A 22,766-nucleotide genomic window follows, 5' to 3' on the forward strand; every position below is an offset into this window, starting at 1 on the left:
GCTCAGCAAGGAGCCTGCTTCCCCCTCTCTCTCTGCCCGCCTCTCTGCCTACTTGTGATCTCTCTGTGTGTCAAATAAATAAATAAAATCTTAAAAAAAAAAGAATTTGTTAAAAAATATTTTTAAAAAATCACCTTATTCTGATGACTTCCAAACACACCTACTAGGTCCATACTCCTATTTTGAACTCTAGATTTAAATATTTAAATACCTACATAACTTTACCTCCTTAATGCCCCCCAGGGATAGCAAATGGACCAGATTCCCAGGAGAAGTCTTGATTTTCCCACCCAGCCTACCTCCCTGCCATGTTTCCCAGCCTTGTATTGGATGGTAATATGATCAACCAAAATGCTCAAATTACGGGCACCTGGCTGGCTCAATCAGTAGAGCATGTGACTCCTGATCTCTGGGTTGTGAGGTCGAGCCCCAAGTTGGGTGCAAAGATTACTTAAATATTTATTTTTATTTATTTATTTAATTAATTTACTAGGCTCCACGCCCAATGTGGGGCTTGACCTCTCTCAAATAAATAAAAAAACTAACAAATTTTTTTTAAATCACAACAGAATAATAGCTACCATTTATTGAACATTTACTGTTTGCTTCATGCTGCCCTAATTATTTTATATCTATTAACTCATTTAATATTTATAATAACCCCATGAGGCAAGAACTATTATTATCTCTTAAATTAAAGCAAGCGAGGTTAAGTAACGTGCCCAATCCTGATGGAGCCAGAATTCAAGCTCCTAAATCTGGTTCCAGAGCTCACTACGCAGGGCTGCCTCTTGCAAAAAGGAGACTAAAGACAGAGAGATCCGTTTAAAGTTAATGCAACAGTCCAAGTAAGAAATGAGAATCTGAACCAGCAGTGAGAGTAGGGAGACAAACGGGACAAATTCAAAAGATATTCAGATAAGAGACCTAAATAGAGTGCTGTATCATGTTCAAAAACTGAAAGACTGAATATCATAGAGATGTCAATTTTTCCCAAATTTATCTACAGATTCAATTCTAATCAACAGATTCAATTTGACAAGTTAATTAAAAAATGTGTACCAATAAACAAAGCCAAGAAGAGCCAAGATACTCTTTTTTTTAAAGATTTTATTTATTTATTTTAGAGAGACAATGCACCCACCCAAGAAGGGGGGAAGAGCAGAGGGAGAAAGACAAGCAGACTCAGCTGAGTGGAGGCCAATGCACGACTTGATCTCATGACCCTGAGATCATGACTTGAGCCAAAACCAAGAGTCAGATGCTTAACCGACTGAGCCACCCAGGCACCTCCAGCCAAGATATTTTTGAAGAAGAACAAGACTAAAGATTTACCCTGTCAGATATCAAGAATTATTTCAAAGCATTAGTAATTAAGACATCATGGAATTGATTCAAATTAACCTATATAAAAGTATACAGAGCCCATTAAACAACCCTACATATAGAAATTTGATTTATGACAGAGGTGGTATTACTGATCAGTGAAGAAAGCTTGGGCTTTTCAAAAAATAATGTTGGAGTGCTCACTTCGGCAGCACATATACTAAAAAAATAATGTTGAAAAAGTCAACATCTATACGGGAAGAAAAGCGGAACTGGATCCTTACCAACACCCAGTACGAAAATCATTATTTTTAAAACTTAATTTTAAAGGGATTAAAGACTTAAGTGATGAAAAATGAAAATGTAAAACTTTTTATTTATTTTTTAAAAGATTTTATTTATGTATTTATTCGAGAAAGACAGAACACAAGTTGAGGGGAGGTGGGAGGGGTCACAGAGGAGGAGGGAGAGGGAGAGAGAATCTTGAGCAGACTCCATGCTGAACACAGAGCCCAACCTGGGGCTGGATCTCAAGACCCTGGGATCATGACCTGAGCTAAAACCAAGAGTCTGACACTTTACAGACTGAGCCACCCAGGCACCCCAGAAATATAAAACGTTTAGAAGACAATAACAGGAGAATAACTCTATGGCCTTAGAGTAGGAAGAAATTCTTAAATGAAATAAAAACCATACACCATAAAGGAAAAGATTAAGTTATAATACACTAAATTAAGAACTCTGGAACCAAAGACACAAAGTGAAATGACAATCCATAAACAGGGAGAATACCAGTTATACAGATAACTGACAAAAGATGAGGACTCAAAATATATTTAAAATTCCTATAAATGAATATGATAAAGACCAACCGCACCTCCCACCAATAAAACCTGAATACTTACTTCCCAGGACAATACATGAATGGCTAGTAAACATACGGAAAAGGTGCTCAGACTAAAAAAAAATCAGGAAAATACAAATAAAACCACAATGAAATTCACATCCACTAACTGACAAAAATTAAAACACTGACTAAAAAAGTACTAGTTAGGATGTATAATGACATAAACACTTAAACTCCTAAGTATATCAGGGAAAACAATTCAGTATTATTTTGTATAAAAAAATACAAACTTCATAATCCAGCAATTACATTAATCCTACAATCCCTCTGCCTTGAATATCTTCTTTCTCCATCTTTGCCATGACCAAACCATACTCTTCTTTCAGATGCCCCTTCAGGAGTTTAAAGTAGTATTTTTTAGGGCGCCTGGGTGGCTCAGTGGGTTAGGGCCTCTGCTTTCGGCTCAGGTCATGATCCCAGGGTCCTGGGATCGAACCCCGCATCGGGCTCTCTGCTCCGTGGAAAGCCTGCTTTCTCCTCTCTCTCTGCCTGCCTCTCTGCCTACTTGTGATCTCTGCCTGTCAAATAAATAAATAAAATCTTTTTAAAAATAAATAAACAAATAAAGTAATATTTTTTATGCTCTGAACTCCTACAATACTTTCTAAGTGTTTGGGCATATCACTTTCTAGCCTGTATCATACCTATTTATATACATGCCTTATCTTCTCCAGCAAACTGTGAGCAAGGAGAGACAAAAACCTGCTTGATCTGTCTTTTAATCCTATAGCAGTAGACACAGCACTACATAGAGGAGCATATCATAAAGACTCAAAGCTACACAATCAAGCTGTACAAAACCTAGCATTCGAAAGGCACTCAGATATTCGTGGAATGAAGAAAAATCTGCTGAGTGACTCAATCAACCAAGACTTGATGAGCATACAAAGCACGGGCTAGCAATGAAAGGAAAATCAGAACATCAATCTGTGTATCCAAAGTCCCCAATCTATTTTTCTCCCAGATTCTACTCGATGATGCATCAGGAGAACCAACCCTCAGGTACAAGTGGGAATTACTGCCAAAAAGGGGGACAAAAAAGGAGGGCAGGGTAGGAGGAGGTGGAAAAAAAAAGAAGGTAACAAAGTAGGAGAAGGAAGGAATGGCAATACTGACTGGAGGTCATCTTTCCTAAGAATTATGAGAGCAAGAAACTATAAGGAAGCAAAGAAAGATTTACAGACCTTTGGTAAAAAAGGCAATGAATGATAGGACCACTTAAAAAAAATGAGGGAAGTGGGGCGCCTGGGTGGCTCAGTGGGTTAAGCCTCTGCCTTTGGCTCAGGTCATGATCCCAGGGTCCTGGGATTGAGCCGCATCGGGTTCTCTGCTCAGCAGGGAGCCTGCTTCCTCCTCTCTCTCTGCCTGCCTCTCTGCCTACTTGTGATCTCTATCAAATAAATAAAATCTTAAAAAAAAAAAAAAAGATGAGGGAAGCTAGCCAGCAATTATTATGCGCTGGACACCTTTTCACTTAAATTTATAATGCAGTATTTCAGACATACAGAAAGGTAAAAAAAGTATAACCAATATCTATGTACACTCCACTCAGTTTAAGAAATAGAGCACTAACAGTTGAAGCCCTCTGTATTCTTCTTCCATTATATCCCCTTCCAACTTCCAGAGGCCACGGTGACCTGAATCTGGAGTTAAACATTCTTACTCATTTTTTTTAAAGACTTTATTTATTTGAGAGAGGAAGATGGAGAAGCAGACCCCTGCTGAGCAAGGAGCCCAATGCAGGGCTCGATCCCAGGACCCTGGGATCATGACCTGAGCCAAAGGTAGATGTTTAACCCACTGAGCCACCCAGGTGCCAGACACAGTTCTTTCTATTTTTACATCATGCCCTTTTTTTCAAAGTAGTGATAAATTTTGTGGCAAAGGGAGGAATCTCACCTAAATACACTGTCCATTACAGAAGACCCAGAATAAAAGGGAAAATAAAGGAACGGTCAGTAACAACTGACCAACTCTAAGACAAAAAAGATAGGGATCTAGAAGATGGATAGGTAATAGCTGAAGAGGGAAAAAGAGAAGGCAAGCAGTAGTGAAAAGGAATAATAGCAAAAAAGAACAAAACTCAGTTTTGATAAAGAGAAATAGTTGCCCCAGAAACCGCTACAGTAGCTGCTTTTAAAACAAAATAATGAGTGAGTGAGTTCAGTTCACACACCCAATAAATCTACACAAACTACCTGTTAGGTAGGCCCTTCTAAAACACTAGGGGTTAACTGCCTTCGTTAACTTTATTCGAGTTGGGGAAAGAGGCAAATAAATGAGTAAGACATCAGAGGTTCAGAAAAAGAGCGGTGGAGAGAAGGCAGAGCAGTGGTGAGAAGGAGGTGCTTGCTATTTTATGTGAAGCTGGCTACAGAACCTCTCTCTGATAAAGCCACATTTGAGCAGAACCTAAAGGAAGTGGGGAATGTAGAAGGTGGTTTCAGAAAGAGTAACAGCAAATGCAAAGGCCCTGAGGTGGCAGTGTGCATAGCATTTCAGGAATTTTAAGATGGCCAGAGGTGACTGAGACAGAGCAGGCCATGAGAAGAGTTCACACAGACAGGATGACCAGAACTGATCCATGCACGTCAGTACCAGAACTGAGGTTTTAATTCAAACCGAGATGCAAAATCACTGGAGAGCTTTCAGGAGAAAAGTAAAATGATCTGCTCTACATTTTATTTCATTTTTTTTACTACGTTTTAAATAAGGTGCTCATATCACCTTATTGATGATTTAATGATCATAAATGTATCACTTAAACAGGGATACTTTGGTGAGTGAATGAGGGTTATTAGTAGTCATCTCAGGACAACAGACAATAACAAGATCTTAAGATCTTAATTTTTTTTAAGACCTTAATTTAAAAAAGCTTCTTTGCACAGCCAGTTCAGAGGGGTTCTTCTGGCCAAATCTGGAACACTCTGATCAAAATATATAGTGGTAGGGGCACCTGAGTGGCTCAGTGGGTTAAGCCTCTGCCTTTGGCTCAGGTCATAATCTCAGGGTCCTGGGATCAAGCCCCAGATCGGGCTCTCTGCTCAGAGGGGAGCCTGCTTCCCTCCCTCTCTCTCTCTGCCTGCCTCTCTGCCTACTTGTGATCTTTCTCTGTCAAATAAATAAATAAAATCTTAAAAAATATATATATATATATATAGTGGTAGTAAAAGATTACAACATGCTGAATAAAGCAAAAATCTCCGAGGCGACACTGCTAAACATAAATACATAAAAAGGAAAAGTTCCTTCTTACAGAAAAAAGCCAACCAATAAATGCAGAAGGAAAGACATGATTAGAATATCATCATTTAGCAATCATCATAAAGAAATCTGATTAGGGCAAGAATCATCCAAAAGTGCTAAAATTGGCAGGTGAAATTTGAAAGTAACAGGATATTTTCATAGTCTCAGAATATATCCCCACAAGATACTTCCTGATTACAGAAGGCAAAATAATAAATTTATAATGGAGAAAACTGGTACATACCACCTTAACTTAGCAGTCAGAACTTACTGCCAGTAAGGGACCAGTCAACGGCATGTGCATCCTAATGTGATAAACAGAGAAGAACTCAACATCCCTTCTTAAGCGGTACCATCCAAAGTGCGTAACCTGAATCTATCATGTGCAAACATCAAACAAACCCAAACTGAGAACTATTCTACAAAATAACTGGCCTGTCCTCATCAAGTTGTTAATGTCATAAAACTAGAGTCAGGGGTTCCTGGGTGGCTCCATCAGTTAAGTGTCTTGCTTCCGCTCAGGTCATGATCCCAGGGTCCTGGGATTGAGACCCACATCAGGCTCTCTGCTCAGTGGAAGCCTGCTTCCCCCTCTCCCTCTGCCTACTGCTTCTCCTACTTGTGCGCTTACAAGCACGCTCTCCCTACCCCACCCCCGCCCCCGTGTGTCAAATAAATAAATAAATAAATAAATAAATAAATAAAATTTTTTAAAAAAGAAAATACAGAGTCAAGGGGCACCTGGGTGGCTCAGTGGGTTAAGCCTCTGCCTTCAGCTCAGGTCATGATCCCAGGGTCCTGGGATCCAGCCCCACATCGGGCTCTCTGCCCAGCAGGGAGCCTGCTTCCTCCTCTTTCTCTTTGCCTGCCTCTCTGTCTACTTGTGATCTCTGTCAAATAAATAGATAAAATCTTTAAAAAAAAAATACAGAGTCAAGAACTATTCTAGATTTAATGACACAAGAGACATGACAACTGAATTCATACATGATCTTGGCTATTTTTCTGCTATAAAGCACATTGTTGGGACAGTTGGCAAAATTTGAATAAGGTCCACAGATAAGATCATAGTATTGTGTGCTAAGTTCCTAATTTTGATCACTATACTATAGTTACATAAGAGAATTTCATGTTTTTTTAAAAAATACACACAGAGGGCGCCTGGGTGGCTCAGTGGGTTAAAGCCTCTGCCTTCGGCTCGGGTCATGATCTCAGGGTCCTGGGATCGAGCCCCACATTGGGCTCTCTGCTCAGCGGGGAGCCTGCTTCCTCCTCTCTCTCTGCCTGCCTCTCTGCCTACTTGTGATCTGTCAAATAAATAAATAAAAACTTAAAAAAAAAAAAACCACACAGAAGGGGCACCTGGGTGGCTCAGTGAGTTAAGCGTCTGCCTTCGGCTTGGGTCATGATCTCAGGGTCCTTGAACTGAACCCCACATCGGGCTCTCCACTCGGCAGGGGAGTCTGCTTCTCTCTCTGGGCCCTCCTCGCACACGTGCACATGCTCTCCTTCTCTCTCTCAAATAAAATCTTAAAGAAAAAAATACACACTGAAGTATTTAGGTGTTAAGAGGCACTGCATCTGCAACTTAAATGGTTTATTATTTTTCAATCAAGGAGGCTCCCATGGAGCCCAACGTGGGGCTCAAACTCATAACCCTGAGATCGAGACCTGAGCTGAGATCAAGAGTCAGACACTTAACCAACTGAGCTACCAACGTACCCCTTAAAGAGTTCAGAAAAAAATAAAAGTAAAAATTATAGGTGTTGGAGAAAAGGAGGGAGAAAGATAAAACAAATATAGCAAAATGTTAACATCTGAGTAATGTTGGTGAAGAGTATTTACAAATTCTTTGTAGTGTTTTTGCAAATCTTCCAGTCTGAAATTACTGTTTTTTATGAACAAAATACACATTCACTTATAAAAGTTTCTGTGTAGAGAAGAGGCTGTGGGGGTAACAAGCTGGAAGCCAGACTGGACCGAGTAAAAGACTGCTAAAGATTAAGGCCAGAGGTCATGAAAGATGGCAAAGTAGGAAGCTGCAGGAATCGGTCCCTCCACCAAAATTAACTACTGAGCTGGCAAGAAATGCTTGAACCAAGTATTTTGGAAATCTGGGATCTAGTCAAACACCAGCAGCATCCAAGGTTATGTTTGATGAAGAAAGAAGCTGGTAAATTTTAGTGAATTTCAGCATTTGGCATACCATCTATCTGCCCCCAGCTCCCAGTCCCATGGCAGGCAGCTATGGGGGCAGCGGCCAGAGATCCTGTTGCAGGCTGCTGGTGTCAGGGTGGGCAATGGGGACCCTGTCCTCCAAAAATCAAGGGTTATAAGCGTTGATCACTGCTTCTGATTGCTGAGGAGCTGCCACAGAGGCTGGCCATTGTTTCAACCCCCATGCCTGAGGTGGCTTCCTCAGCAGAGTCAGACAAGAGGATTTAAAGAAACAGAACATTCTTTTCCCCTCTTTTCTTTTCTTATTAGATTCAGGCATTTAAGAAAATTTCTGTCAAATTACTGGCTGACCATAAGGGTAACAGAAAAGACATCAGTGACAACATAAAACAAGGAACATACTCTTTGCAAAAATACTTTGGGGAAGTCACTAAACAAACAGATGACCTCAGCTTTAATCAAGTAACAACAGTAATCTCTAGGGAGGGAGTAGAATACGATTTCCAGAGTCATCATATTACAATACTCAAAATGTCTAGTTCTAAACAAAAAAATTACAAAACATATAAAGACAAAGGAAAGCATGACCATTTCACAAGAAAAGAGAAATTATCCTTGAGCAAGCCCAGATACTAGACTTAATATACAAAGACCTTAAATATGCTCAAATTGCTGATGGAAACATGGACAAATAACTAAAGAAGATCAGGAGACCAAGGCATGAACAAGTAAAGAAAAGCAATAAAAGATTAAAGTTATAAAAAGGAAACAAGCAGAAAATCTGGACCCAAAAGTACAATAGCTAGAATTAAAAATTCACTACAAGGATTCACATCAGATCAGGAGAAGAAAGAATCAGCAAACTTGAAAACAGCAAACCAAGATTACTCAGACTGAGGGGTAGAAAGAAAAATGAATGAAGAAGAAAAATGAATAGAAACTAAGAGCCCTATGATACAGCACCAAGGGTAACAACGTACATATTATGGGAGTTCTAGGAGGAGAGGGAGAAGAAGAGGGTGAAAATTTTTGAAGAAATAATGGTTAAAAACTTTCCAAATTGGGATGCCTGGGTGGCTCAGTCAGATAAGCATCTGCCTTTAGCTCGGGTCATGATCCCAGGGTCCTGAGATCAAGCCCCACGTCAGGACCCCTGCTCAGAAGGGAATCTGCTTCTCTCTCTCCCTCTGCCCTCTCCCACTTGTGCTCTCTCTCTAATAAATAAAATCTATTTAAAAACAAACAACAGGGGCCTGGGTGGCTCAGTGGGTTAAAGCCTCTGCCTTCAGCTCAGGTCATGGTCCCAGGGTCCTGGGATCGAGCCCCACATTGGGCTCTCTGCTCAGCAGGGAAACTGCTTCCTCCTCTTTCTCTTTGCCTGCCTCTCTGTCTACTTGTGTTCTCTGTCTGTCAAATGAATAAAATCTAAAAAAATCTAAAAAAAAATTTATTAAAAACAAACACCAACCAAAAAAAAAAAAAAAAAAAAAAAAAAACCTTTCCAAATTGATGAGAGACATAAATCTACACATCCAAGGAGCTCAACAAACTTCAAAAGGATAAATTCAAAGAGAGCCACACCAATGCGCATTATATTCAAGGTACTGGAAAACAATTTTCAAAGCAGTAGAAAGTGACTCATCATACTCTGAGGGAACTGCAATGAAATTAACACCCAATATCTCATCAGAACCATGGAGGCCAGAAGGCAGTGGGATGACATGTGTAAAGCACTGAAACTAAAAGCCAAGAATTTTAAAATGATGGAAAAATTATGCTATTTTCAACAAAAGCTATGGAAGTTCATTACTAGCAAACCTGCCCTACAAGAAATGTAAATGGAATCCCTCAGCCTGAAATGAAAGAACACTAAATGGTAACTCACTGTCATATGAAGAAAAAAAGATCATTACACAAGTCACATAGTAAATATAAAGGCTAGTATACTGAATTTTTGGTATATAACTCCTCTTTTTGTTTCCTTTATGATTTAAAAGACAAATGCGTAAGGGTGCCTGACTGGCTCAGTCAGTGGAGCACATGACTCTTGATCCTGGAGTTGTAAATTTAAGCCCACTGTTGGGTGTAGAGCTCACTTTTAAAAAAAGGGGGGGGGGCCTGGGTGGCTCAGTGGGTTAAGCCTCTGCCTTCGGCTCAGGTCGTGATCTCGGGGTCCTGGGATCGAGCCCCGCATCGGGCTCTCTGCTTGGCAGGGAGCCTGCTTCCTCCCCTCTCTCTGCTTGCCTCTCTGCCTACTTGTGATCGCTCTCTGTCAAATAAATAAATAAAATCTTTAAAAAAAAAAAAAGGACAAATGAATATAACTATGATTATAAATCTATGGTAATAGGCACATGATGTATAAAGACATAACTGGTGACAAAAACAACATAAAAAGTAGAAAAAGAATTGGATAGGAACAGAGTTAATGTATGCTGTTTTTTAAAATTGAGGTGTAAAAGGTGAAAGATTTATATGATCTGAAAAGAAACCAGAGTATATTAGTTTCATGTGTACAACATAACTTTTCAATATATACATATTTATATCTATTGCAAAATGATCACCACAATAATTCTAGTTGCTATACACTTAGGATGTTAACTGTAATCCCCACAGTAACCACAAGAAAATAACTTTAAAAATATACAAAAAGAAAAAAAAAGGAAATAAAGAGGGACTTAAAATGGTACTTTAGAAAAAAATCAAACACAAAAGAAGAGTAATTGAGGAACAACAACAACAAAAATATATGACCTATAGAAAACAAATAGCACTGGGGCGCCTGGGTGGCTTAGCTGGTTGAGTGTCCAACTCTCGATTTCAGCTCAGGTCATGATCTCTGTGTTGTGGGATCGAGCCCTGTGTCAGTCTTTGTGCTCAGCAGGGAGTCTGCTTGTCACTCTCCCTCCGTTCCTCTCTCACTTCTGAGTGTCTGTCTTTCTCTCTCTCTAAAGTAAATAAAATCTTTAAAAAAAACAAAACAAAACAGCACAATGGGAGAAATTAGTCCTTCATTATCAGTAATCACTGTAAGTACAAATGGATTAATTCACCAATTAAGACACAGATTGACAGAAAAGATTCTTTTTTAAATGACCAACCATATGGTGCTTACAGAAGACTCACTCAGGATACAACACACAAATAGTCTAAAAGTAAAAGAATGGAAGAAGATATTCCATGCAAACAGTAACCAAGAGACCTGCAGTGACTAACCAAGTATCAAACAAGCCAGAACTTAAGTCAAAAGTTGTTACAAGGGACAAAGAAAAACTTTTATATTGATTTAAAAGACAATTTATTAAGAAAATACAATTATAGGGATGCCTGGGTGGCACAGTCAGTAAAGTGTCTTCCTTTGACTCAGGTCATGATCCCAGGGTCCTAGGATCAAGCCCCACATCGGGCTCCCTGCTCAGCTGGAAGCCTGCTTCTGCACCCATGGGCTCTCCCTCTCTCTGCCAAATAACTAAATAAAATCTTAAAAAAAGAAAATATAAATATGTACACACCAAATAACAGAGACCCCAAATATAAGAAGTAAACACTGAAATAACTGAAGGTTAAAATAGACATTTTTACCACAATGGTTACAGACTTCAATACTCTCACTTTAAATAATGAATAGGACATCTAGACAGAAGATCAATAACAGAGGACTTGAACAACTTGAACAGAACAATTATAAATCAACCATACCTAACAGACATATACAGAACACTTCAACCAACAACAGGAAAATATATATTCTTCTCAAACACACATAAATCATTCTCCAGGGTAGACCACATGTTTGGCCATAAACCAATTCTCAGTAACTTTTAAAACGTCAAAATCATACCAATTTTCTCTGGACAATGGAATGAAGCTAGGAATCAATAAAAGGAAAAGGAAAACTGTAAAATTTGCAAATACGTGGAAATTAAGCAACACTCTCAAACAACCAATGAGTCAAAGAAAAAAATCAGTAGGGAAATTAGAAAATACTGAGTTGGGGCGCATGTGCGGCTCAGCCGTTAAGTGTCTGCCTTCAGCTCAGGTAATGATCCCAGGATCCTGGAATCGAGACCCATATTGGGCTCCCTGCTCAGCGGGAAGCCTGCTTCTCTCTCTGCTTCCCTCTCCCACTCCCCCTGCATGTATTCTCACTGTCTGTCAAATAAATAAATAAAATCTAAAAAAAAAAAAAAAAAAGAGAGAGAGAGAGAGAGAGAGAGAGAAAATACTGAGACAAATGAAAACACAATATACCAAAACTTACAGGACACAGTGAAAGCAGTACTTGGGGAAATCCACAGTTGCAAATGCCTACATAAAAAGGAAGAAAGACTTCAAATCAATAATCTAACTTTACATTTTAAAGAAAAACAAACAAACAAACAAACTAAATCCAAAACCAGCAGAAGAAAACAAATAATAAAGATGTTGAGGGGAAAATGAAGTAGAAAATTAAAAAAAAAAAAAAAAACTAGTAGTGAATCCACAAAACCAAAAGCCAGTTCTTTTTTTTTTTTTTTAAGATTTTATTTATTTATTCGAGAGAGAGAGAGACAGCAAGAGAGGGAACACAAGCTGGAGGAGTCAGAGAGGGAGAAGCAGGCCTCCTGCTGAGCAGGGAGCCCAATGCAGGGCTCCATCTCAGGACCCTGGGATCATGACCTGAGCCACCCAGGCACCCCAAAAGCCAGTTCTTCAAAAAATCAACAAAATTGACAACGTTTAGCTAGATTGCCCAGGAAAAAAAGGGAGAAGACACAAACAAATAAATCAGAAATGAAAGTGGGCTATTACCACCAACTTTACAGAAAGGAAAGGATTGTAAGAGAACACTATGCACAATTTTACACCAAAAAATAAGATAATTTAGATACAAAAACTTTTTCTAGAAACAAAACACTGAACCGACTGAGGAAATAACAAACCTCAACAGACCTATAACAAGAGATTGAATCAGTAATCAAAATCCTCTCAACAAATAAAAGTCTAGAAGCAGATGTCTTCATTGGTGAATTCTAAAAAACACTTAAAGAATTAACACCAATCTTAAAAAAAAAAAAAAAAAAAAAGAATGAACACCAATCTTGCTCAAACTCTTCCAAAAAAAGAGAACACTTTCTAACATTCTACAAGGCCAGCATTATCCCGACACCAAAGCCAGACAAAAACAGCACAGGGAAAAAAAACACTTACAGACCAATATCCCTGAATAAAGACAAAAATCCTCAACAAAACACTATCAAACTGAATCTAATAGCACATTAAAATGATTATATACTATAACTAAGTAGGATTTTCCCAGAAATACAGATGGTTCAACATAAGGAGATCAACGTAATATACCACATGATAATCTCAACAGACACAGAAAAGGCACTGCACAAAATTTAACAAACCTTCATGATAAAAACACCGGGCAAAACCTTCATGACATTATGCTAAGTGAAATAAGGCAGGCACATAAGGACAAATCTGTAGGATTCCACTATACGAGATTCCTAGAGTGTCAAATTCATAGAGACAGAAAGAGGAATGGTGGTGCCAGGGACTAGGCAAATTAGTGATTAAGGAGTAGAGAGTTTCAGTTTGGGATGATGAAAAAAGTCTGGAGATGGACGCTGGTAATAATTGCACAACAGTGGGAATGTATTTAATGCCACTGAACTGATTGTACACTTAAAGAGAGCTAAAATGGTAAATTTTTACGTGTATTTTACCACAATAAAACACACACATACACGCACGTGCGCGCGCGCGCGCACACACACGGAGCTGACTAGGAATAAAAAGAAATTTCCTTAATATTAAAAGACCATTTATGGGGCACCTGGGTGGCTCAGTGGGTTAAAGCCTCTGCCTTCAGCTCAGGTCCCGATCCCAGGATCCAGGGATCCAGCCCAGCATCGGGCTCTCTGCTCAGCGGGGAGCCTGCTTCCCCCCCCACCTGCCTGCCTCTCTGCCTACTTGTGATCTCTGTCTGTCAAATAAATAAATAAAATCTTTTAAAAAATTAAAAATAAATAAATAAATAAAAGGCCATGTATGAAAAATTCACAGCTCAATGGTGAAAGACTGAAAGCTTTCCTTATAAATCAGGAATAAGATAAAGATACCCACTTTCACCACTGCTATTCATGGTACTGGAAGTCCTTGCAAGAACAATTATGCAAGAAAAATAAAAAATTTAAAAATTAAGGCATACAAATAGGAAAAGAAAAAGTGAAATATACATGATTCTCCATATAGAAAATCCCACAGAATCCAGAAAACTACTACTTGAGTTAATAAGTGAATTCAGCAAAGTTGCAGGATATAAGATCAACACACACACACACACACACACACACACACACACACACTCAGTTGTTTCTAGAGACCAGCAATAAACAATCCAAAAAGGAAGTTAAGAGAACAATTCCATGTATAATAGCATCAAAAAGAATAAAATACACATGAGTAAATTTAACTAATGATATGAAAGACACATACAGATCTTCCTTGACTTACAATGGGGTTATGTACCAATAAACCCATCCTAAGTTGAAAATATTGTCAGTCAAATATGTATTTAATACATCTAACCTACCAACATCATAGCTTAGCCTAGCTTACTACCTTAAGTGTACTCAGAACAATTACATTAGCAGACCATTGGGTAAAATCATCTTACACAAAGCCTATTTTATAATAAAATGTTGAAAATCATATAACTTATCAAATACTGTACTGAAAGTAAAAAATTGAATGGTTGTATGCATACAGAATATTTATAAGTGTATTATTTGTTTACCCTCATGATCGCCTGGCTGACTGGGAGCTATGGCTCACTGCCACTGCCTAGCATCATGAGAAATTATTGTATTGCATTTCCCCAGCCCAGTAAAAGTTCAAAATTCAAAATCAGAAGTACGGTTTCTACTGAATGCATATCACTTTCGCACCACTGCAAAGTCAAAAAATCGTAAGGTGATGGGGCGCCTGGGTGGCTCAGTGGGTTAAAGCCTCTGCCTTCGGCTGGGGTCATGATTCCAGGATGCTGGGATCGAGCCCCACGTCAGGGTCTCTGCTCAGCAGGGGGCCTGCTTCTCTTCCTCTCTCTCTGCCTGCCTTTCTGCCTACTTGTGATCTCTGTTAAATTAAAAAAAAAAAAAATCATAAGGTGAGGGGCACCTGGGTGGCTCAGTGTGTTAAAGCCTCTGCCTTCCGCTCAGGTCATAATCCCAAGGTCCTGGGATCGAGCCCCACATCGGGCTCTCTGCTTGGTGGGGAGCCTGCTTCCCCCCGCCTCTCTTTGCCTCTCTGCCTACTTGTGATCTGTCAAATAAATAAATAAAATCTTAAAAAAAAAAAATCGTAAGGTGAACCATCATAAGTGGGCGACCATATGCTGATGGGGCACCTGGCTGGCTCAGTTGGTAGAACATGCAACTCTTGATCTCCGAGTGGTGACTTTGAGCCCCATGTTGGGTGTAGAGATTATTTAAAAATAAAATATTCAAAAAAATAAGCGGGGGCAACCTGGGTGGCTCAGTCAGTTGAGTGGCCAACTCTTGGTTTTGGCTCAGGTCATGATTTCATGGGTGGTGGGATCAAGCCCCACTACAGGCTGCACACTCATCTAGGAGTCTGCTTGAAGATTCTCTCCCTCTGCTCCTCCCCCCACGTGCTTGCTCTCATGCATGTCCTCTCTTGTTCTCTCGCTCTCGAAAAATAAATAAATCTAAAACAAACAAACAAACAAACAAAAAAAACAAAAACCCAAACAAAGAAAGACTTGAATAGCCACGTCTCCAAAGAAGATATAGATACAAATGGCCAGCAAGCACATGAAAAGATGTTCAACTTCACGGTGACAAAGGACTATAGCACAACACAATCACACTTCGCCCTCACTAGGATGGATTTCATCAGAACAACAACAACAGAAAGAAAACAGGAAATATGAAGTGCTGACACGAGTGTAGAGAAAGAGGATCACTTGTACATTGCTGGTGGAACATAAACTGGAACAGCTTGACAGTTCTTGAACTTCACAGTTCTTTAATATATACTACACACCTATTAGAATGGCCAAAATCTGGAACACTGACAACACCAAATACTGACAAGGACGTGAAGCAAAGGGAGCTCCCACTAATTTCCAGGGGAAATGCAAAATGGTACAGCCACTTTGGAGGACAGTTTGGCAGGTTCTTACAAAAACTAAACATACTCTGGAGTGGAGGCGGGTGGGAGGGATGGGGTGGCTAGGTGATGGACACTGGGGAGGGTATGTGTTGTGCTGAGCACTGTGTATTGTGTAAGACTGATGAATCACAGACCTGTACCCATGAAACAAATAATACATTATGTTAATAATAAAAATAAATTTTTTAAAAAAAGCTGGGAAAATACCAGGAAAAAAAACAACACAAAAAACCTAAACCCACTCTTACTATATGATCTAGAATTGCACTCCTTGCTATTACTTACCCAAAGGAGTCAGAAACTATCTCCACACATAGCCCTGCACATGGATATTTTATAACAGTTTTATTCATAACTGCCAAAACTTGAACAGAAACAAGATATCCTTCAGTAGATGAATGAATAAACTGTGATACATCCGAACTACACTATTGAGCACTTAAAAAAGAAATTAGCTATCAAGCCATAAAAAGACGTGGAGGCATATTAAATGCATATTTCTAAGTGAAAGAAGCTAATCTGAAAAGGCTACATATTGCATGATTCCAATTATATGACACTCTATAAAGGCAAAACTGGAAACACTAAAAAAATCAGTGACTGTCAGGGTTGGGTGGGGGAATAAATAGGCAGAACACAGAGGATTTTTAAGGCAGTGAAAATACTCTGTATGATACTCTAATGATGGATACATGTCATTATATATTTTCCCAAAACCATAGAATGTACACCACCAAGAGTGAACTCTAAGGTTAAGCTAGGGGCTCTGGGTGATTACTATACATCAACGTAGGTTCATCAATATAGGTACAGAGTGTGGACTACTCTGGTAAAGGCTGCTGGTATACATGTATGGAGTATACATGTATGGAGGCAAGGGGTATATGGCAAATCTCTGTACCTTCCTCTCAATATTTCTGTGAGCTTAAAACTGCTCTCAAAGTCTTCAAATGAAAAAAAAAAAAAAAAAAAAAAAGAGTTAAGCATAGAATTACCATACGACCCAGCAATTCCAGGCCTAGAAATATATCCAAGAGAAATGAAAACATCTGTCTAGTACAGCATGGTGATTACAGTCAATAATACTGTGTGGCATATTTGAAAGTTGCTAAGAGAGTAGATCTTAAAAGTTGTCATCACAAGAAAACAATTTTTTTTAACTATGTATGATGAAAGATGTTAACTAGACGTATTGTTCTGATCACTTTGCAATTTATACAAATATCTAATCATTATGTTCCACACCTTAAATACAATGTTATATATCAATTATACCTCAATTAAGAGAAATCTACATGGAAATTTGTAAATAAATGCTTATAAACATTTCGTGGTCATCTCCTTTATAAGCACGATAATTAGCATTATTCTTAACAGTCAAAAGGTGGAAACCACTCCTACATCTACCAATGGATGAAGAGATAAACAAGCTGAGATATATACATATGACGGATTATTCAGACATAAAAAGGAATGGAATACAGAAGTCCTGAGACATGCTACAACCAGCATGCTAAGTGAAAGAAACCAAACACAAAAGACCACACATTATATGACTCTATTTACATGAAATATTCAGAATAGGTAAATCCTTACAGACTCCAGGGAGAAAGGGGAGGGGAAACTGGGGAGTAACTTTTGGATTTCTTTTGGATTGATGAGGTGGTGGTTGCACAACATTGTGGATATACTAATAACACTGAATTGTTCACTTTAAAATGGTTAATTTTTATGATGTGAATTCCACCTCAACTTTAAAAAAATGAAAGATGGAGAATTCTTTTTAAACTACAAAATCTAGGCAAACCTCTTGGGTCCCCTCCTTCTTCAGGAGCTTTGTACTCTGAATAAACCTTGCTCTGCTGCCCACCATAAATAAATAAACAAATAAACAAACTAAACTACAAACTTTAATTCTCTTTACTTTTTAAAAAAAGATTTTATGTGAGACAGAGTATAAGAGAGAGTCCTTCTTCAATAACAGCTCATTTTGGGGTGCCTGGGTGGCTCAGTGGGTTAGGCCTCTGCCTTTGGCCTAGGTCATGATCTCAGGGTCCTGGGATTGAGCCCAGCATCGGGCTCTCTGCTCAGCAGGGAGCCTGCTTCCCTCTCTCTCTTTGCCTGCCTCTCTGCCTACTTGTGATCTCTCTGTCAAATAAATAAATAAAATCTTAAAAAAAAAAATAACAGCTCTATTTTGATATAATTCATATACTATACAATTCACCTATCTAAAGTGTATAGTTCACTTGTCTTTAGTGTAGTCAGAATTGTGCAACTATGACAACTGATTTTATATATGTATGTATGTATGCATTTTAAGTAATCTCTACACTCAATACGGGACTCAAACGCATGACCCAAGATCAAGAGTCACATGCTCTATCGAATGAGCCAGCCAGGTTCCCCTCACCACTATTTTAGAACATATTTATGAATCCCCTCCCCCCCCAAAAAACCCAGTACCATTAGCAGTCACTCCCCATTACCTTTCTCCAGGCTCTAGTCAACCACTGTTCTACTTTCTGTCTCTATAGGTTTGCCTATTCTGGACATTTCATAAAAGTGGAATCATATGTTGTGTGGTCTTTTTTGACTGGCTCCTTTCCCTTAGCATGTTTGCAGGAAATTTCCTTTATTTCAACTATAAAACTTGTTCCATGTATTAAAATGTAAGGAGAAAAGTAAGAATATTAAAGAACCACTTAGAAAAAGAACATTACTGAATACAATGGCAGATCAAGAGTCCAAAACAGAAATCTAGTTAAGATGAATCTTTGTAAAATATAAATCAATAGATTTGAAGTGAAACCATTGTAAGATGCAACAAAAGGGGCACCTGGGTGGCTCAGTTGTTAGGCGTCTGCCTTTGGCTCAGGTCATGATTCCAGGGTTCCGGGATCCAGGCCCACACTGGGCTCCCTGCTCAGCAGGAAGCCTGCTTCTCCCTCTCCCACTCCCCCTGCTTCTGTCCCCGCTGTGTCTCTGTCAAATAGATAAATAAAATCTTAAAAAAAAAAAAAGATGCAACAAAAAAACACAAATTAGGGTAAAAAGAATACATCAGGGAATGCATTTTACAAAACAAATACCTTGTCAAAGGGCACCTTTCCCCTAAAAAGGTGTAGGAAAATTGATTACAAGGTTTAATTAAAGGGAGAAACATAAAGAGTAAAGAATCATCGCCTTTGTGTATGAAAACGCCTCCAGTCAGTGTTTTTTGAGATGTGGTCCTTGGACTACTTACACCAAAATCTAAGAACTTGTTTTGAAAATCAGATTTCTGGCCTGTGCCCCAGAAAATCAATAAAGATGAGGCCCTGGGAACTTTTTTTTTTTTTAAAGATTTTATTTATTTATTCGTGAGAGACAGAGAGAGAGATAGAGAGAGGCAAAGGGAGAGGGAAAAGCAGGCTCCTGGCAAAGCAGAGAACCTGATGTGGGACTCCATCCCAGGACCCGGGTATCACAAACTGAGCCAAAGGGAGACGCTTGACCCACTGGGCCAACCAGATGTCCCTGGAAACTATGTTTTTTTTTTTTTAAAGATTTTATTTATTTATTTGACAGACAGAGATCATAGGTAGGCAGAGAGGTAGGCAGAGAGAGAGGGGAAGCAGGCTCCCTGCTGAGCAGAGAACCCAATGTGGGGCTCTATCCCAGGATCCCGAGACCATGACCTGAGCGGAAGGCAGAGGCTTTAACCCACGGAGCCACCCAATAGTTTCCACCCTGGAAACTATTTTTAAGAGATACTCTGGATGACTCTCATGAATACTAAAGTTTGAGAACTGATATCTAATTAATGCAAGTTAACACAAATGATTAAATACGTATCAGAGTCAAGAGAAGAGTGAAAAGAGCAAAACGCATAAAAAAGAGTAAGATGAAAACAAAGAAAAATACTTCAAATTTTGGCACATTGTGCTCTAGAGGAAAGAGAAAGTGATGTCTGAAAACTCTTGTACAACTGATGTTGGAAAAAAATTATAAATGTGTAAATACACCAACCACTGTGCTAATACCAGTGAAGACCACTGAGGGTATGACATAGGAAAGCATTTTTAAATGTAAGGTTGCCGGGTACAGAAAGCACCTAACAGATGCACAGAAAGTTTGTTGACGTGTCAACTATTTTTCACAAGTACAGTTATATTTAACTATCTTCATCCTCGGATAATCCAGAGAAAACCTAACTTTTTGCTGTTAGTCTTTACACAAACAACAACATGAATTGTCAAATATTATGTCAGCTACTGCTGTGCAAGCTCAGCGTTGGGACATTTACTTTCAGACCAAGATAATCTCTATTTTTAAGGGCAGCCTTATGTAAACAATGACAGGCAGAACTAGAGTGAAATTTCCCAACACTATGAACATTGTGTGATAGTGCTTAAATTTCCCTGAAAAATCACTAAAATGTGTATACAAGGATAGCCTTTATTATTCTAACTGTAAGCAAAGATTCCTAAAGATGAAGTATTAAGTTCTAGCTCATTATTTTACTTCACTGAAGAAAACCCATTTTGGTTTGGCAGGGAAAAAGACAAGAATTTTACATTACATAACTCTCAAAGGATCTCACTATCAGAATACAAGATTTGTCTACTTTCCCCATTAAAAAACATACTTCCCCTATAAACTCATAAATTCAAACTGACGTTCTAAAGTCTCTTTTGCCTCACTTACTTAGACTGAGCCTTATAAAGCATTTGGAAACCCAATTATATTCCATGTAACCCTAAGGTGCAGATGTTTCAACATTTCCAGATATGATTCTTGTGCATCTCATAAATGAAACAAACTATACTGGGGGAATGAAGTAGCTAATGCATGCAAAAAAACTACATGGGAAGTTATGCTACTTTCATAGGAGATTTTTATTATCAACATTTGACTTGATACACTAAAGTCTCTAAGTATCTAAAAGTTCCCTGATACTTTTTCTTTTCCTAGTTTATGTTTCAAAAGGCAGACATCCCACAATTAATCCTTAAGGGCTGGCTAAAGCACAGATATGTGGACTTTTTCACCAAGGTCTCACATTTCCTTCCAATAAGCAATCAACCATATTCATCATTAAGCCCCAGCTCCCAACTTCCAGACATCCCTAATATGCTCAGTGCGGCCCCTTCACACACTTTAGTCCAACCTACCCGCATACACACAGACACACATATACACACACACACCACCCCATTGATCTCCAAGTCTCCCATATTGGCACAACAAACAGCCTCTCAACATTCATCTGCTTTGCTAACCAAGGGCCATTCTTGCTTCTTCCACTGATCCTGCACAGACTTGACACTGCCTACAATATCTTGTTCCATTTCTTCCACAACAGTCACTATTCAAAGCTACAAAGAAACAAGTCAATGTTCCCTAACCGCAGACAGCTTATTTAACTAAATACCTCTCCTCATCCCATCCACCACCCGCCCCCCTCCCCCCCCACCCCGCCATTCTCTTTCCTGCTTTTGTTATTTAGAAGGTGCAGGGTCTGGGAAAAATCTCACTCACCTCATGCTATAGGCACCAGCACCCAGTTCCTGGCCGATCCCGGACAGACTAGCATCAAAGTCCTGCACCAGCCCAGATTCAATCACTTCATCGGCCAGAGGCAGCTTCAGAGCCCAGGCCATGCTGGCTCCTTCCTTGCCCCAGGAGACACCGCTTCTTGTACAAAGGCAAGTAGTGTGATTCTACCCAATGGGGCCAAGACTGTCGAAAACTCCAAACCAAGATCTCCCACGCAGTTCCCACTGGCCAACCCCAAGCCTGAACCGCACTGCCCGCACAACTAATCTGCCGTACCCTCGGCTCCTAGCTCCTGCCTCGACTTCCAAAATCCCTTCCACCCAGCTCTCTGAGGCCGCGCGCGGGGCCCTTGGCTTAACTATTCCAGATCCCCCCGAGGCAGCCCTGGACTCCCGTACTCTCAATCCTTGGGCTCTCCCCTTGAGCTCGTGGGGGTCACTCGCTGCCTTCCAAACAGACCAGCAGCAGCGACCCGCTGCCCACCCGGCGCTCCCACGCCGCTTTCGCACCTTTCCCCCCTATCCCCTTCTACGGGAAGCCCCCCTCCCTCTGGGGACCCGCTCTCTCTTTCCCCTCCAGGCCTCGCTTCCGGTCAGTCCCACGATCACTTCCGGTCACCCCTTCTCAGCCCCGAGGCTCTTAGAACCAAATCCAGGTCTCGGCCGAGCCAACTCCCCGCCCTCTGCAGTCCCCCACGGCCTGGGAACATGGAAGGGGAAAGTCCAGCACCCGCGGGAAACCCAGACTCGCCAGGGTCCTCCACCGCCCGCCGCCCCAGCGCCAACCAATCATGGCGCCCTCTTCCTTTGCGGGTCCGGAGAGCGTGACGTCACCCTGCGGCTCGCCAATGAGGAAGAGAGTTCGTGGGCTTCGCCAGCGATGGTAGGCTAGCTGCGCCACGGCCCCGCCCCCGAGGATGGGCTGGGCGGTCCGGGAGAGGACCCGGCGTGCGTCAGGTGTCTCGAGTTTAAATGGCCTTCTCTGTGGCCACCGGAGGACTGCCTTCCGCTGTGTACGGAGTCCGCACTTTAGGGCGTGGGTGGAGCCTTCACTCTGGTCTTACCCAACCTACCCCTTCCCGGGGAGGAGTCTGCACTGTTTCCCTCGCGCTCCCTGTAGGTGCTCCTCTGCTGTTGGAATAATCTCTCTGCTTAAACTCACCTCTTGGAAGGTCAAGACTCCGCTTATCCTCATCGTCCGCGTTCTGCCTAATAAATTTGAGCAGAAAAACATGAGATGGGTGGAAGTTGGAGTTTTTAAAAGGGCGTGGTCTGAAGATTAGGATTTAGGCTGGCGTCTTCATTTACTAGCTGGGTGATTCTCGAATAATGGCTTAATCTCGTTGAGTTCGATTCCTCATTTGAAAAGTAGGGATAACCAT

General features: G+C 40.2%; 1 protein-coding gene across 2 annotated transcripts in view; it reads right to left on the bottom strand.

Moving 5' to 3' along the window:
- Positions 1-22,384, bottom strand: part of TFCP2 (transcription factor CP2) — a 58,230-nt gene extending 35,846 nt beyond the window's left edge. The window contains exon 1 of one of the 2 annotated variants that reach the window (XM_080811718.1): positions 21,368-22,384. In XM_080811718.1, the coding sequence (XP_080667844.1) occupies positions 21,368-21,489 (122 nt within the window). In that variant the 5' untranslated portion in view covers positions 21,490-22,384. The remainder of the gene's footprint in view (positions 1-21,367) is intronic. The other variant, XM_080811717.1, reaches the window with a different exon arrangement.
- Positions 22,385-22,766: the final 382 nt, after the last annotated feature.

The sequence above is a fragment of the Martes martes genome (assembly GCF_963455335.1).
Source record: "Martes martes genome assembly, chromosome: 8".
NCBI lineage: Eukaryota > Metazoa > Chordata > Mammalia > Carnivora > Mustelidae > Martes > Martes martes.